Source organism: Podarcis pityusensis, assembly GCF_964106645.2.
Source record: "Podarcis pityusensis genome assembly, chromosome: 3".
NCBI classification, from domain to species: Eukaryota; Metazoa; Chordata; class Lepidosauria; order Squamata; family Lacertidae; genus Podarcis; species Podarcis pityusensis.
This window is the reverse complement of record NC_138026.1, coordinates 123,317,553-123,331,084: the sequence shown is the minus strand read 5'-3', so window position 1 is coordinate 123,331,084 and position 13,532 is coordinate 123,317,553. Positions and strand designations below refer to the sequence as shown.

At 52.6% G+C, this 13,532-nt stretch overlaps 1 protein-coding gene and 1 long non-coding RNA gene across 5 annotated transcripts in view; one reads left to right on the top strand and one right to left on the bottom strand.

Moving 5' to 3' along the window:
- LOC308474700 overlaps nucleotides 1-10,344 on the top strand; it is a 44,904-nt gene extending 34,560 nt beyond the window's left edge. The window contains exon 2 of the long non-coding RNA XR_013984866.1: nucleotides 8,498-10,344. This is a non-coding gene — a long non-coding RNA (uncharacterized lncRNA). The remainder of the gene's footprint in view (nucleotides 1-8,497) is intronic.
- Nucleotides 1-13,532, bottom strand: part of LOC308474520 (uncharacterized protein) — an 88,341-nt gene that overhangs the window by 30,409 nt on the left and 44,400 nt on the right. The window contains exon 2 of one of the 4 annotated variants that reach the window (XM_081000923.1): nucleotides 3,002-3,048. The exons of 2 other annotated variants lie outside the window; for them this stretch is intronic. In XM_081000923.1, coding sequence (XP_080857049.1) covers nucleotides 3,002-3,048 — 47 coding nt within the window. Of the gene's footprint in view, nucleotides 1-3,001; nucleotides 3,049-5,229; nucleotides 5,361-13,532 lie in introns of those variants that run through there. One more of the 4 variants, XM_081000922.1, reaches the window with a different exon arrangement.

Here is a 13,532-nt window from a genome sequence, read left to right as displayed (position 1 = left end):
AAGACGAATTTCCCTATGGGCTTGCTTCGCAAGACGAAAACGTCTTGCAAGTCTTGCGATTTTTTCTGCTTCCCCCCCCCTTTTTCTAAGCCGCTAAGCCACTAATAGCCTTTTAGCCGCTAAGCCTTTAATAGCCGCTAAGCCGCTAATAGCACTAATCCGCTAAGCCGCTAATAGGGTTGCTTCGCAAGACGAAAAAACCGCTAGACGAAGAGACTCGCGGAACGGATTATTTTCGTCTTGCGAGGCACCACTGTACTGTCCATGGGATCTCACCCAGCACTTCCCTAAGTTTTATGAAGTTGGCTTTCTTAAAGTCAAGAAATTGAGTCCTAGCATGCTTGGCTGCTCCTTTCCGCTGTATAGTAAACTTCAGAAGAGCATGATCACTCGCGCCTAATGATCCTTCCACTTCTACCCCACTAACCAGGTCATCAACATTGGTTAGGACCAGATCTAAAATGGCTGTTCCTCTTGTTGCTTCTCCCACTTTCTGGACAATGAAGTTGTCTGCAAGGCCAGTCAGGAATCTGTTTGACCTTATGCTCTTGGCTGAGTTTGACATCCAACAAATATCCGGGTAATTGAAGTCCCCCATTACTACTATCTCCCTTCCTTTTGCATGCTTGGCCATCTGTTCCAGGAAGGCATCATCTATGTCCTCCGTTTGGCTTGGGGATCTATAGTAAACGCCCACAATGAGGTCACTGTTATTCTTCTCTCCCTTAATTTTGACCCAAATGCTCTCACTTTGGCTTTGAGGCTCTAAATCTTGGATCTCTTCACAGGTATACACATCCCTGACATATAACGCCACTCCTCCTCCTTTCTTGTCTGGTCTGTTTCTCTGAAATAGATTGTATCCCTCCATTATTACATTCCAATCATGGGACTTATCCCACCAGGTTTCAGTGATGCCTATTATGTCATATTTAGTTTGCTGTACCAAGAGCTCAAGCTCATCTTGTTTATTTCCCATGCTTTGCGCATTAGTGTACAGACATTGAAGTCCATTAATCATTCCCCCGTGTCTCTTATTTAAGGATTTTTTCCTCCCACCACTAGGTCTGTGTGCTGTTTGCTCCATTTGGTCTATGACATTTGGATGATCATCTTCATCAATTGATAGACTCCTACCTTCAGGAGCACTGTCTCCCTCCCCCACATTAGTCAGTTTAAAGCCCTCCTGATGAGGTTTCTGAGATTTTTGGCAAAAACATTTCTCCCAACCGTTGTGAGGTGCAGCCCACCGCTTGCCAGAAGTCCATCTTCAAGAAACTGCAGTCCGTGATCTAAGAATCCAAACTGTTCCTGTTTACACCATTTGCGAAGCCAGCTGTTCACTTCCACTATTTTCCCCTCTCTCCCTGGGCCACGTCGTTCAACTGGGAGGACAGATGAGATGACAATTTGTGCATTTAATTGCTTCAATTTCCTGCCCAGAGCCTCATAGTCTCTTTTGATCTTCTGCAGGCTATTGCTTGCAGTGTCATTGGTTCCCACATGAACCAAGAGGAAGGGGTATTTGTCAGTGGGTTTTATGATTCCTTGCAGTCGTTCAGTTACATCTTGGATCTGAGCCCCGGGGAGACAGCACACTTCCCGAGACATCTTGTCAGGCCCACAGATCACTGCTTCTGTTCCCCTCAGTAGGGAATCCCCTATCACCACTACACGCCTCCTCTTAGGTTTGGTTGGGGTTCTTCCGTGAGCTGTCCGTTCCAAGGTCGCCTGCACATTCCCTGAGGACTGACTTTGCTGCTAATCTTCATATACCTGATCGACTGTAATGAGGGAGAGATCCTCAAATGGAGTCTGCTCTTCGTCTTCCATGCTAGGGGAGAGGACTTCGAAGCGATTGTGTATTTCTAAACAATCAGAGCGAACCCTGGGCCTCCTACTTCTTTGAGTCACGTTTCTCCATATATCTGGCTCCTGTGTTGGTGAACTAGCCTCCTTCTCGGGGGAGTCCCCTGTCTCCTCCTTGGTGGAGACGGTGTGCTCTGTTGCTTCCAAGAAGAGCTCCAGCTCCCTAATTCTTTGGAGCGTAGCTACACGTTCCTCCAGTTGCTGGACTTTGTCTTCTAAGAGGGCAATCAACATACAATTGCTGCAGGTAAAGCTGCCTGCAACCTTTGGCAAGATGGCAAACATTGCGCAGGAACCGCAGGCGACTGTAGCTGTTCCCTCACCCTCCATCTTGAGAACTTGTTGTTGGGGGTGGCTACAGTGGTCCTCCATCTTATGAAGATAGCCAATCGTGCATTGCATTAGCGGGCTCGGAAATAATGAAATCCGCATCAAAACATATTGCTATCCGTCATGCGAATGTTAGAGATTGTGTACAGAATGGGGTAATCAAACTGGAGAATTGTCAATCACAGGATAATATTGCTGATATGTTTACCAAGCCTTTGCCAGCAACATGACATAATGAATTGATGACAAAACTGGGTTTATGTATATAATGTATGTATGTATCGTTTCTGTTGGGGTTTTTCGCATTTAAGAAACAGAAGGGGTGTCACGTCCAAAATGGCCGCTGTTTCTTTAATGCGAATAAAGCTGGGTCAGCATGACTCAGTGGCCTGCAGCAGGTTATAAATATAGAGAGTGAGAATTGTTAGTTTGGTGCTGAGGCTGGAGGTTGGGTTGGTTGGTTGGTTGGTTAGTGCTGGTGTGTACAGTTATTCAGTCGTGTTTTGCACAAGGACTTTTAAGAATAAAACTCTGCAAGGATATTCTCGTGGACTCTTTTATGCAGACAAGGCTCCGAGGACCAGGCTGAGGAGACAAAGGGAGGTCAGAAGCCTTTTTGCTTTCGCTTTTTACAAACACTGACAGTTCTGAGCCCCTTGGGAGTTTCCAGGGGAAACACTTTAGGGGAGCAGATCTCATTCCTTGCTTCCCAAAAGGCGGTGAGCCGTTAGGAGAGCAGTTTGGGAGATTCTCCCTCATGTTCTGAGCCCCTTGGGAGTTTCCAGGGGAAAGTCTCTCTCACCTGCTGCTCTGCCTGCTTTCTCTCCTCCGCCTGACTCAGGAGGAAACCTTCAGTCAGGGCCACAGCCTGGGAAGGGGTCACTGGCCCACAGTTGGGGTCTTAAGCTGTGGACCCTCTTCCTCTCCCACCCCCCACTTCAGGGCCCATTTCTTATTTTCCAGCACCTGGAATCCCCAACGTCCTCAAGGGGTCCTTTCTCTTTTTTCTGAGGGCCGGATGCTTGTCTGGTCACCCCCCCCCCCAAGGGCTAACTGGGCCACTCCAAAGTACGTCTTCAGGTAGCCTTTCTGTGTTTTAATTTGTTGGAAGCTGCCCAGAATGCCTGGAAAATGTGGTCAGGCGGGGGGGGGCATATAAATCTATGATAATGATGATGATTAGTTACAGATAGGTAGCCGTGTTGGTCTGCCATAGTCAAAATAAGACTCTTGGTCTTAAAGGTGCTACTGGAAGGATTTTTTTATTTTGATGATGATTAGGTGGGGCAAAAGAACGCTGCTAAAAAGCAAGTAAGACTCACCTTCTGTCTGTGACAGCAAGCTTTTTAAAATCTGTTTTAAGTATAGTTTTAATGTTGTAATCTGCCCTGGGAACTCTGGGGAAAGAGAAGGTTAATAATAATGATAATAATAACCGCAATGGTGATGTTCCATTGCATAATCCCCAGAGCCATAGATGCTTGGGGGTCCCCCTGCCCCACAGCCCCCTCCCCGCCTGGGCCAAGGGGGGGCAGAGGCCTCCAGCTGAGCAGCCCCCGCCCCACGGCAGGACCCCCTGCATCCCGGGCTCCCCCTGCCCCACAGCCCCCTCCCCGCCTGGGCCAAGGGGGGGCAGAGGCCTCCAGCTGAGCAGCCCCCGCCCCACGGCAGGACCCCCTGCATCCCGGGCTCCCCCTGCCCCACAGCCCCCTCCCCGCCTGGGCCAAGGGGGGGCAGAGGCCTCCAGCTGAGCAGCCCCCGCCCCACGGCAGGACCCCCTGCATCCCGGGCTCCCCCTGCCCCACAGCCCCCTCCCCGCCTGGGCCAAGGGGGGGCAGAGGCCTCCAGCTGAGCAGCCCCCGCCCCACGGCAGGACCCCCTGCATCCCGGGCTCCCCCTGCCCCACAGCCCCCTCCCCGCCTGGGCCAAGGGGGGGCAGAGGCCTCCAGCTGAGCAGCCCCCGCCCCACGGCAGGACCCCCTGCATCCCGGGCTCCCCCTGCCCCACAGCCCCCTCCCCGCCTGGGCCAAGGGGGGGCAGAGGCCTCCAGCTGAGCAGCCCCCGCCCCACGGCAGGACCCCCTGCATCCCGGGCTCCCCCTGCCCCACAGCCCCCTCCCCGCCTGGGCCAAGGGGGGGCAGAGGCCTCCAGCTGAGCAGCCCCCGCCCCACGGCAGGACCCCCTGCATCCCGGGCTCCCCCTGCCCCACAGCCCCCTCCCCGCCTGGGCCAAGGGGGGGCAGAGGCCTCCAGCTGAGCAGCCCCCGCCCCACGGCAGGACCCCCTGCATCCCGGGCTCCCCCTGCCCCACAGCCCCCTCCCCGCCTGGGCCAAGGGGGGGCAGAGGCCTCCAGCTGAGCAGCCCCCGCCCCACGGCAGGACCCCCTGCATCCCGGGCTCCCCCTGCCCCACAGCCCCCTCCCCGCCTGGGCCAAGGGGGGGCAGAGGCCTCCAGCTGAGCAGCCCCCGCCCCACGGCAGGACCCCCTGCATCCCGGGCTCCCCCTGCCCCACAGCCCCCTCCCCGCCTGGGCCAAGGGGGGGCAGAGGCCTCCAGCTGAGCAGCCCCCGCCCCACGGCAGGACCCCCTGCATCCCGGGCTCCCCCTGCCCCACAGCCCCCTCCCCGCCTGGGCCAAGGGGGGGCAGAGGCCTCCAGCTGAGCAGCCCCCGCCCCACGGCAGGACCCCCTGCATCCCGGGCTCCCCCTGCCCCACAGCCCCCTCCCCGCCTGGGCCAAGGGGGGGCAGAGGCCTCCAGCTGAGCAGCCCCCGCCCCACGGCAGGACCCCCTGCATCCCGGGCTCCCCCTGCCCCACAGCCCCCTCCCCGCCTGGGCCAAGGGGGGGCAGAGGCCTCCAGCTGAGCAGCCCCCGCCCCACGGCAGGACCCCCTGCATCCCGGGCTCCCCCTGCCCCCCAGTTCTCACTTGCTGCGCTTCTTTTCCGGCCCCCGCTTTCCGCCCGGCCCCCCAGGGCTTCTCTGCCCCCCTCCTTCCCCCCTGCAGCCCCCCAGGAAAGAGGGGGAGACTCACCGGAGGAGACAAGAGGGGCCCTCCGGAAGACCCGCCCCCTCCCTTCCTGTCCTCTCTAGGAGGGCGGCGCAGCTGCTCTTAACCCTTGGCCCGCCGGGCGCGCCCAGCTGGTCTCCTTCGGGGGGAGCCTGGGGGCCGGAGGAGGAGAAAGGGGAGCCCCCTGCCCCCCCCCGGGATGGGCAGGGAAAAGGCAGGGCTCAAGTCAGGCAGGGCCAGAGCTGTCAAGGGAGCAGCAGCCTCCCCTGTCCGGGGACAGTCTAGGGGAGATCTAACAATCTGGGATCGCAGCGGGAAGCGGCGCTGGAATAAGGGAACTTCCCCCCCCAAAAGGGAAGGTTGGCAGCTATGGATCCTGCGCCCACAGTGCCACCCAGGCACCCCCAAGCAGGAGGAGAGCGCCTTGTGCCCTCTAAGGTAGACTGGCTCTGTCCATGGAGGCTCCATGCAGGACTCCTCAGAAACCAGGAAGAGCCCTGGGGCAGCTGCATCGCACCAAAGGGACCCATCCGGCCCAGGATCCTGCGCCCACAGTGCCACCCAGGCGCCCCAAGCAGGAGGAGAGCGCCTTGTGCCCTCTAAGGTAGACTGGCTCTGGCCCTGGAGGCTCCATGCAGGACTCCTCAGAAACCAGGAAGAGCCCTGGGGCAGCTGCATCGCGCCAAAGGGACCCATCCGGCCCAGGATCCTGCCATAGCTGTCAACTTTCAGATTTGAAAAGAATGGATCAGCAGCCTCCCCTGTCCCGGGGACACTCTATGGGAGATCTAATAATCTGGGATACCAGCGTGAAACGGCGCTGGAATAAGGGAATTTCCCCCCCAAAAAGGGAAGGTCGTGGGGCGCAGGGGGTTCTGTGGTCTATAAGCCACTGAGACTTGGGCTGCCCAGCGGAAGGTCTGTGGTTCCAGGCCCCATGACTGAGCTGCCCTTCCTCTGTCCCAGCTCCTGCCAACCTAGCAGTTCCAAAGCACACCAGCGCAAGTAGAGAAATAGGTACCACTGTGGTGTTTCTGTGCGCTCTGGCACTTCTCACGGTGTCCATTTGGACCAGAAGCGGCTCAGTCCTGCTGCCCACATGACCCGGAAAGCTGTCTGTGGACCAACCTGGGCTCCCTCAGCCTGAAGCGAGATGAGCTCTGCGCCCCAGTCGCCTTTGACGGGACCTGACCGTCCAGGGGTCCTTGCCTCACCCAGCAGAGGAAGGGAAGGTCCACGTGTTGGACTGAGCAGGAAAAGGGGGGCTGCCTTGGCCTCCCCTTCCCCTTTAGAGCAAGCGCCTCTGGGGCGCAAGAGGGGGGTGCTGGGTCCGCTACTGCCGCTCTCGCTGCCCCTCTCCAACTTCAGCAGGAGCTGTTTATCCAGAGGGGGAGAGAATCCTGGGAGGAGACATTTCATTTCTTTATTAAATTTATATACCGCCCTATGCCTGCAGGCTTTCAGGGCAATTCACAAAATAAAACCAGAATATAAAACCGCAGAATATTCAAAATAAAAACAACAACCACCCGATAAACCCTCCCCCCTAAACACATTTTAAAAGCCCATAGGATGTCAATCAAATCAACCAAAGGCCTGGTTAAAAAGGAACATTTTTGCCCGGTGCCTAAAGGTGTATATCGAAGGCGCTTGGGGGAACTTCCCTGGGGAGAGCATTCTTCACATGGGGAGCCACTGCAGAGAAGGCCCCGTTCCTGTGCTGCCACCCTCCGGACCTCTCAGGGAGGAGGGACACAAAGAAGGGCCTCAGGTGATCTCAGGGTCCTGGTAGGTTCATATGGAGAGAGGCGGTCCTTGAGGAATTGTGGTCCTGACCCATTTAAGGCTTTATAGGTCAAAACCAGCACACTGAATGGGCAGCCAGTGCTGTCGGACCAGGATTGGTGCAATATGTTCAAACCGTCTTGCTCCGGTGAGCAACCTGGCCGCTGAATTCTGCACCAGCTGAAGTTTCCGAACCGTCTTCCGAGGCAGCCCAATGTGTAACGCATTGCAGTAATCTAACCTTGAGGTTAAATCAATGACTTTGGTTATAATATACAATTATTATAATGGGAAAAGTTATGGAATGAGGATTTGAAGTTGATGGCTTGCTGTTCTGTTGAAAGAAACCTATATGAAAATGATGTACTGTTGGTACCTAACAGAGAGTAAAATTGCACAAATGTATAGAACCAGCTCAAATTTGCGCTGGAAATGTAAAAGGAAAGAAGGTACCTTTTATCATATGTGGTGGTCCTGTGGAGTGCTAAAAGCGTTCTGGGAAATGATATACACTGAGTTGAAGAAAGGGTTTAAGAGGCTTTTCTGTTAGGTATAATATGTGATGAATTACCAAAGAAAATAAGAGACTGTTTACGTATGCAACGACGGCAGAATGTTTTTGGCCCAGAGATGGAAAGAAGGTGAAGTACCGACTAAAGAAGAGCGGCAGACCAAACTGATGGAATGCGCAGAAATGGCGAGACTAAGGGGAAAGATCAGAAACCAGGAAGAACAAGTATTTTTAAAAGACTGGAATAATTTTATTGTTTACTTGAAAGACCACTGTAGACAGTTAAAATCACGGGCAGGGATACAAGGACACTTGTAATGTGAACTCAACTTTGGTTACTATGATTACATAATACAGTGGTACCTCGGGTTAAGTACTTAATTCGTTCCGGAGGTCCGTTCTTAACCTGAAGCTAAACCTTTAGCTAATGGGGCCTCCTGCTGCCGCCTCGCTGCCGGAGCACGATTTCTGTTCTCATCCTGAAGCAAAGTTCTTAACCCAAGATACGATTTCTGGGTTAACGGAGTCTGTAACCTGAAGCGTATGTAACCTGAAGCATATGTAACCCGAGGTACCACTGTAGATGGGTAATGGTAAAAGATGCAGGAAAAAAGGAAAAGGTAGAATCTTTAGAACTGGAACCCATAGCGGGGAGGTTTGAAGGTCTGAACCTTGATATTTTTTATGTTTTGGAAAGGTTAAAGTTATCGTGTATTTAATTTTTTTTAAAAAAATTTAAGAGCAGGTGATCTCCCAGCCATCTGGTCTAGGGCACCACCCACTAACTGCCTCAGTCCTATCTGGATTGAGTTTCAGTTTGACATTGAGTTTCAGACATCCACTCCACCTTCCTCCCAGGGAAGGCAAAAAGAGCAGAGACTGCTAAACTACTAAAAATGCTGAAAAACGGAGGGACACATTCCATGCTGGATGTCATCAGACGGTTGACTCATGTTCAGCTTGTGGTCCAGTAAGACCATTGTTGTTGTTGTTTAGTTGTTTAGTCGTGTCCGCCTCTTCGTGACCCCCTGGACCAGAGCACGCCAGGCCCTCCTGTCTTCCACTGCCTCCCGGTTTGGTCAAACTCATGCTGGTAGCTTCGAGAACACTGTCCCACCATCTCGTCTGGGAAACTTGGGAGAAAGTGATCATGTCCTCCCCTGAGACAGAGGGAAACGCAAGCTGAGTGTAGTCAGGAATTCACTTTAAGGCGGCCAATTTAAAAAGGCTTAAGGAGATACTGGGTGAGATCCTATGTTCTGAAATGCTAAAAGAAATGGGAGCTTCTTCAAGGTGAAATATTGAAGGCCCAAATGCAGGCAGTCCCAACCGGAAAGAAAAGTGAGAGGCATCTAAGGAAAACAGTGTGGCTGCATAAGGAAAGTGATGCCCAGCCTAGTAATCAAAGAATAAATGATGTAAGGAGGGAGCTGCAGTCCAGGATCGGAAAAGAGGGAGTAACTGGACATCTGGCTACTTCAAATGAATTCAGATCTCCAGGGCCTGATGAGCTGCATCCAAGGTACTGAAGGAACTTGTGGATGTAAGCTCAGAGTCTTCATCTAGAGCTCTGAGGATTCTTGGAGAACAGGAGAGGCTCCTGCAGACTGGAGGGGGGAAATGTTGTCCCCATCTTCAAAAACAGGAAAAACTACTGACCGGTGAGCTTGAGATTGATACCAGGCAACCAGGGAAGGTCCTAGAACAGATCATTAAACCGTCAGTCTGTGAGGACTGAGAAAAGGATGCTGTGATTACTAAGACCCAGCAGGGGTTTCTCGAAAACAAGTCATGCCAGACCAATCTGGCAGCACCCAGATGTTTGGCTGGGCTCCCTTTATTAATGGCATTTCTACCCCTCCTCACTGAGTCCCCACAACAATGGGGCTCCGTTCAAGGTGCTGACATGAGGGGTTCACTTGGACCCCAATCTCTGAAGAGCCTCTGGAGCAGAGCCCACTCATTATCGTTCCCCACCAAATTTCTACTGTTTGCCACAGGCTGTCGGGGAGGGAAAACCTAGTGATTTGCAGTCTGAGGCAGGAATTGGTCAAACAAGAATAGCTTTTTTTTTTAACACAAAAAGTTGGTGAAAGCAAGTTGGGTCAGGAGAGGCATTCTTTCAGGCAGAAGTTAAGTTAATATTCAACTAAACGGAAAGATGTCACAGGCCTAAACACAGTAGTACAGGCACAGCGTCTCTCCAAATCGGTTCTTCCACTTGAGGGAGATGTTGAGGGGGGCCAAAGAGGGGGCCAAATGCTTCCTGGTGTTGCTGCTCCTTTCCCTAGAAATGAAGGGGAACAGTTAGGGTTACTCCAAAAAGCCCTAAAACTGTCTGTGAATCCCCCCCCCCCAGCCAGGCCTCAAAAGCCTCGCCTCTAGCATTTAAAAAACTGCATTATCCTCTAAGACAAAAAGCCTTAGCTAAGCATTCCGCTTGCTGGAACTGAAAAAGATTGCAACCAGGTAGAGAACAGAGTCCCTTGTCTTCTCAGGCCTTTCTCAGAGCCTTTGGCTTTGCTAAAGAACCACCTTGCAACTTGCTTTCTGTCCGGGAACCATGCCAGAGCACCAGAATGAAACAACTGGAACACACTGAAACCTTCTCACCCCCTTTCTGGGAAAAGTCCAAAAATGGTCCCAAGACAGGAGCTTTCTGTTCATGCTCAGAGGAACTCATGGGCAGGACTCTTGAAGAAGGATGAGAAAAGGGGAGGGAACTGGAAGGGGATATAAACTATGTGCAAAGGCTGTGAACTTTGTGCAGGTTTTGTGACTTATCACACTTGCTCCTCTGCCCACCCGGGTTGGCAGAATAAAACCTCTTTCTCTGGATTTAACCCCTTGGTGTCGTTTGGCTCCTTTTCGTCCCGGCTCGGGTGCAACATTTTCCTACTGTGATAGGAATTTTATGGTTACAGATAGGTAGCCGTGTTGGTCTGCCATAGTCAAAACAAAAAAATTCCTTCCAGTAGCACCTTAAAGACCAACTAAGTTAGTTCTTGGTATGAGCTTTCGTGTGCATGCACACTTCTTCAGATACACTGAAACAGAAGTTGCCAGGAATTTTATGGTTTTAGATATATGGCAACGTTCATAACCACACGTACATAGATCAGCACAGGAAAGCCAACCTGGAACCATTTTGATTCCTAAACTGACCAAATGTTTTCTCTGCAAGGTCAAAATGGAAAAGTCTCCCCATTGTCTCTTTCCTCACAAATCCTGTCTTAAGGACACATTTAAGATATGAATAGGGTGTGAGCCTGTGACCTGGCCCAGGAAATAAGTATTTTACCACTACAAAAGAATGGCCAGGCTCCCCAGGCAATCCAATCAAGTAACTTGCCAGACAGGAGATAAACTGTGACAGGAGAAAAACAACATTTAAATTTCTGTGATGTAGGTGGGATGTATCTGAGGGGTGGTCTTAGGTTACACCCCTTCTGTGATGAATGCATAATGTTTCTGGGGGTGGTCCTGATCTAGAGAATGGGAATTTCAAAAGTCTTTATAAGCCCTTGCACAGCATTTTTGGGGGTCCTCTTCCTCTCCTGCGTGTGAGGGGAGCACCCTGTTGCAACAGATCAATAAAGATCAAGCTTACTAGCTGCTTTGCTTCTCAATATTCTCTGGTTGGCCTCTGTTATTTTCTCCTACCAATAGGGAACCTATGCAAGGACTCTATATGGGCTCTTGGATACCCCATAAGGGAAAAGGGCATATTTTTATTTACAACACTACCCATGGTTTAAAAGGCCTGGAAAGGCTACAGTTTCCGTGAAAAGCTTTGGGCGCCGCCTCATTCTTTGCCTCCAGAGAAGGGAGCTTTTCGTCCTTGACCCGGCTCTCTGAGCAATGCCACTGCGGAGGTCTTTCCAAATAAGATCACCGACCTCGGGATCCCCTTCTCCTTTGGGAAGACCTCTCCCCTCCTGACGGGAAGAAGGAGACCCCGGTCAGACCATAGCTGTCAACCTTTCCTTTTTTTGCAGGAAATTCCCTTATTCCAGCGCCCAGAGTGGCTGGGGGAGCCCAGCCGGATGGGAGGGGTATAAATGATAAAATAATCATCATAATAATGATCAATAATTTGCTCTTTTCCCTTCTCTGTCCCTGACTAAAAACTCCCTCAGAAACGGCTCCTTTTCTTTTCCCGCCCAAAGTGCTGGCTCCGCCCCCTTTGACTGGCTGGGCAGCCAATCAGAGAGAGAGGGGGCTCCGGCCCCCTGGTGGCCTTTCGGGGGAACTGCACCCCCACTCCGGCCTGGCTCGGCTGTCAATCACCGGCTCCTCCCGCCTCCCCCCAGAGACTTCAGATGGCAGAGGAGGAAAGTGACTCTCGAGGAGGCTGAATCTCAGCCCAGCCAGAGGCGCTCCTGACCTGGCGCTTGGTGGGCCATCCTCTTTCCCCTTTCTTCCTGGTTTGGTTTAAATCCATTCACGAACCAAGAGCCCGCATCCTGACCCCGGGCTGCGGAGATCTCTGGCCATTTTGTGCAAAACATGTCTAAATCTGGGGGGGTGTTACTTCCCCCTGAAAGGCAGCTGAGGCGTCGCCTGCATCTGGAGGAGCTCTGCGTGAGAGGCGAGGGAAGTTTTTAATCTCTGGTGTTTTATTGATTTTTTAAAATATGTTATGGAAGGCGCCCAGAGTGGCTGGGGAAACCCAGCCAGATGGGCAGGGTATGAATAAAGAAATTATTATTATTATTATTATTATTATTATTTACAGCGGTACCTCGGGTTCAGTACTTAATTTGTTCTGGAGGTCCGTTCTTAACCTGAAACTGTTCTTAACCTGAAGCACCACTTTAGCTCATGGGGCCTCCTGCTGCCGCTGCGCAATTTCTGTTCTCCTCCTGAAGCAAAGTTCTTCACCCGAGGTACTATTTCCGGGTTGGCGGAGTCTGTAACCCGAGGTACCGCTGTGGTGTTGTTGTTGCTAGCCGCTCTGTGCCCGGCTTTGGCTGGGGAGGGCGGGATAGAAATAAAATTTATTGTTATTATTATTTCATTATTATTATTATTCGAGTCGTGCAAGATAACCCTAACCCCTCCGGAGGGCCAAGCAGGGCTGCCTCCCCTCAGCCTCGCCTCCTCCCGCCCGGCCTCTTTCCCCCTGAATGGGGGGTCCCTCCTTGACCAAGCCCCGCCCGGCACCCCGGGGACCCCAAGGCGCCCCGAGACAAGAGGGGCCGGGGGGGGCTCCGGAAGACCCGCCTCCGCCATTTCCTGTCCTCTCTAGGAGTGCGGCTCAGCTGCTCTTAACCCTTGGCCCGCCGGGCGCGCCCAGCTGGTCTCCTTTGGGGGGAGCCGGGGGGCCGGAGGAGGAAAAGGAGCCGAGAAGGGGAAAGGGGAGCCCCCTGCCTCCCCAGGATGGGCAGGGTGTTGCAGGAATTTATGTATAGGTTGGGGGGGGTTGCCCCTCCAGCAGATCTCATGCACATGCAGCCCACTACCAAAACCAGCACCATCGCTTTTGTGACTTGTGTGATTTGTCCCCACTGTTATGGTAAAATCTGGGTGCGAGGCTACTCTGCCACCCAGCTCGTCGGACTAGGTCCGAGGGTCCCTGCGGAAGGAAAATGAGCTCAGCTGGAGACAGGAGCAAGTTGCAGGAGATCCAAGTTTATTGCGCAACAGGTTCAAGACGAGATTGAACAGCGAGAAAGGGGTGACATGAACTTTTGAAATTTCCCTCCATGTCCCAGAATACAGTGCAAAATACATCCCAGTTACATCATGAATACATTAAGGAGAGGTTGGGTTACACAGATTACATCATGAATACATTAAGGAGAGGTTGGGTTACACCGGATTAACATATGGAGGAGGGAGGGGGGAATATGCAGAGCTGGAGATATGCGCAGATAAGCACATCCTGAGAAGACAATGGTCCATGTATGCATAGTCTGTCACCTGGCATCGCCCGGAGGAAGGGCTTGGCAGAGCGATTTGACAGGATTAGGGTCTTGACACCTTGCTGGAGGGATTATGGAGGACAGGGGAGGTGTCATGGAGTCCT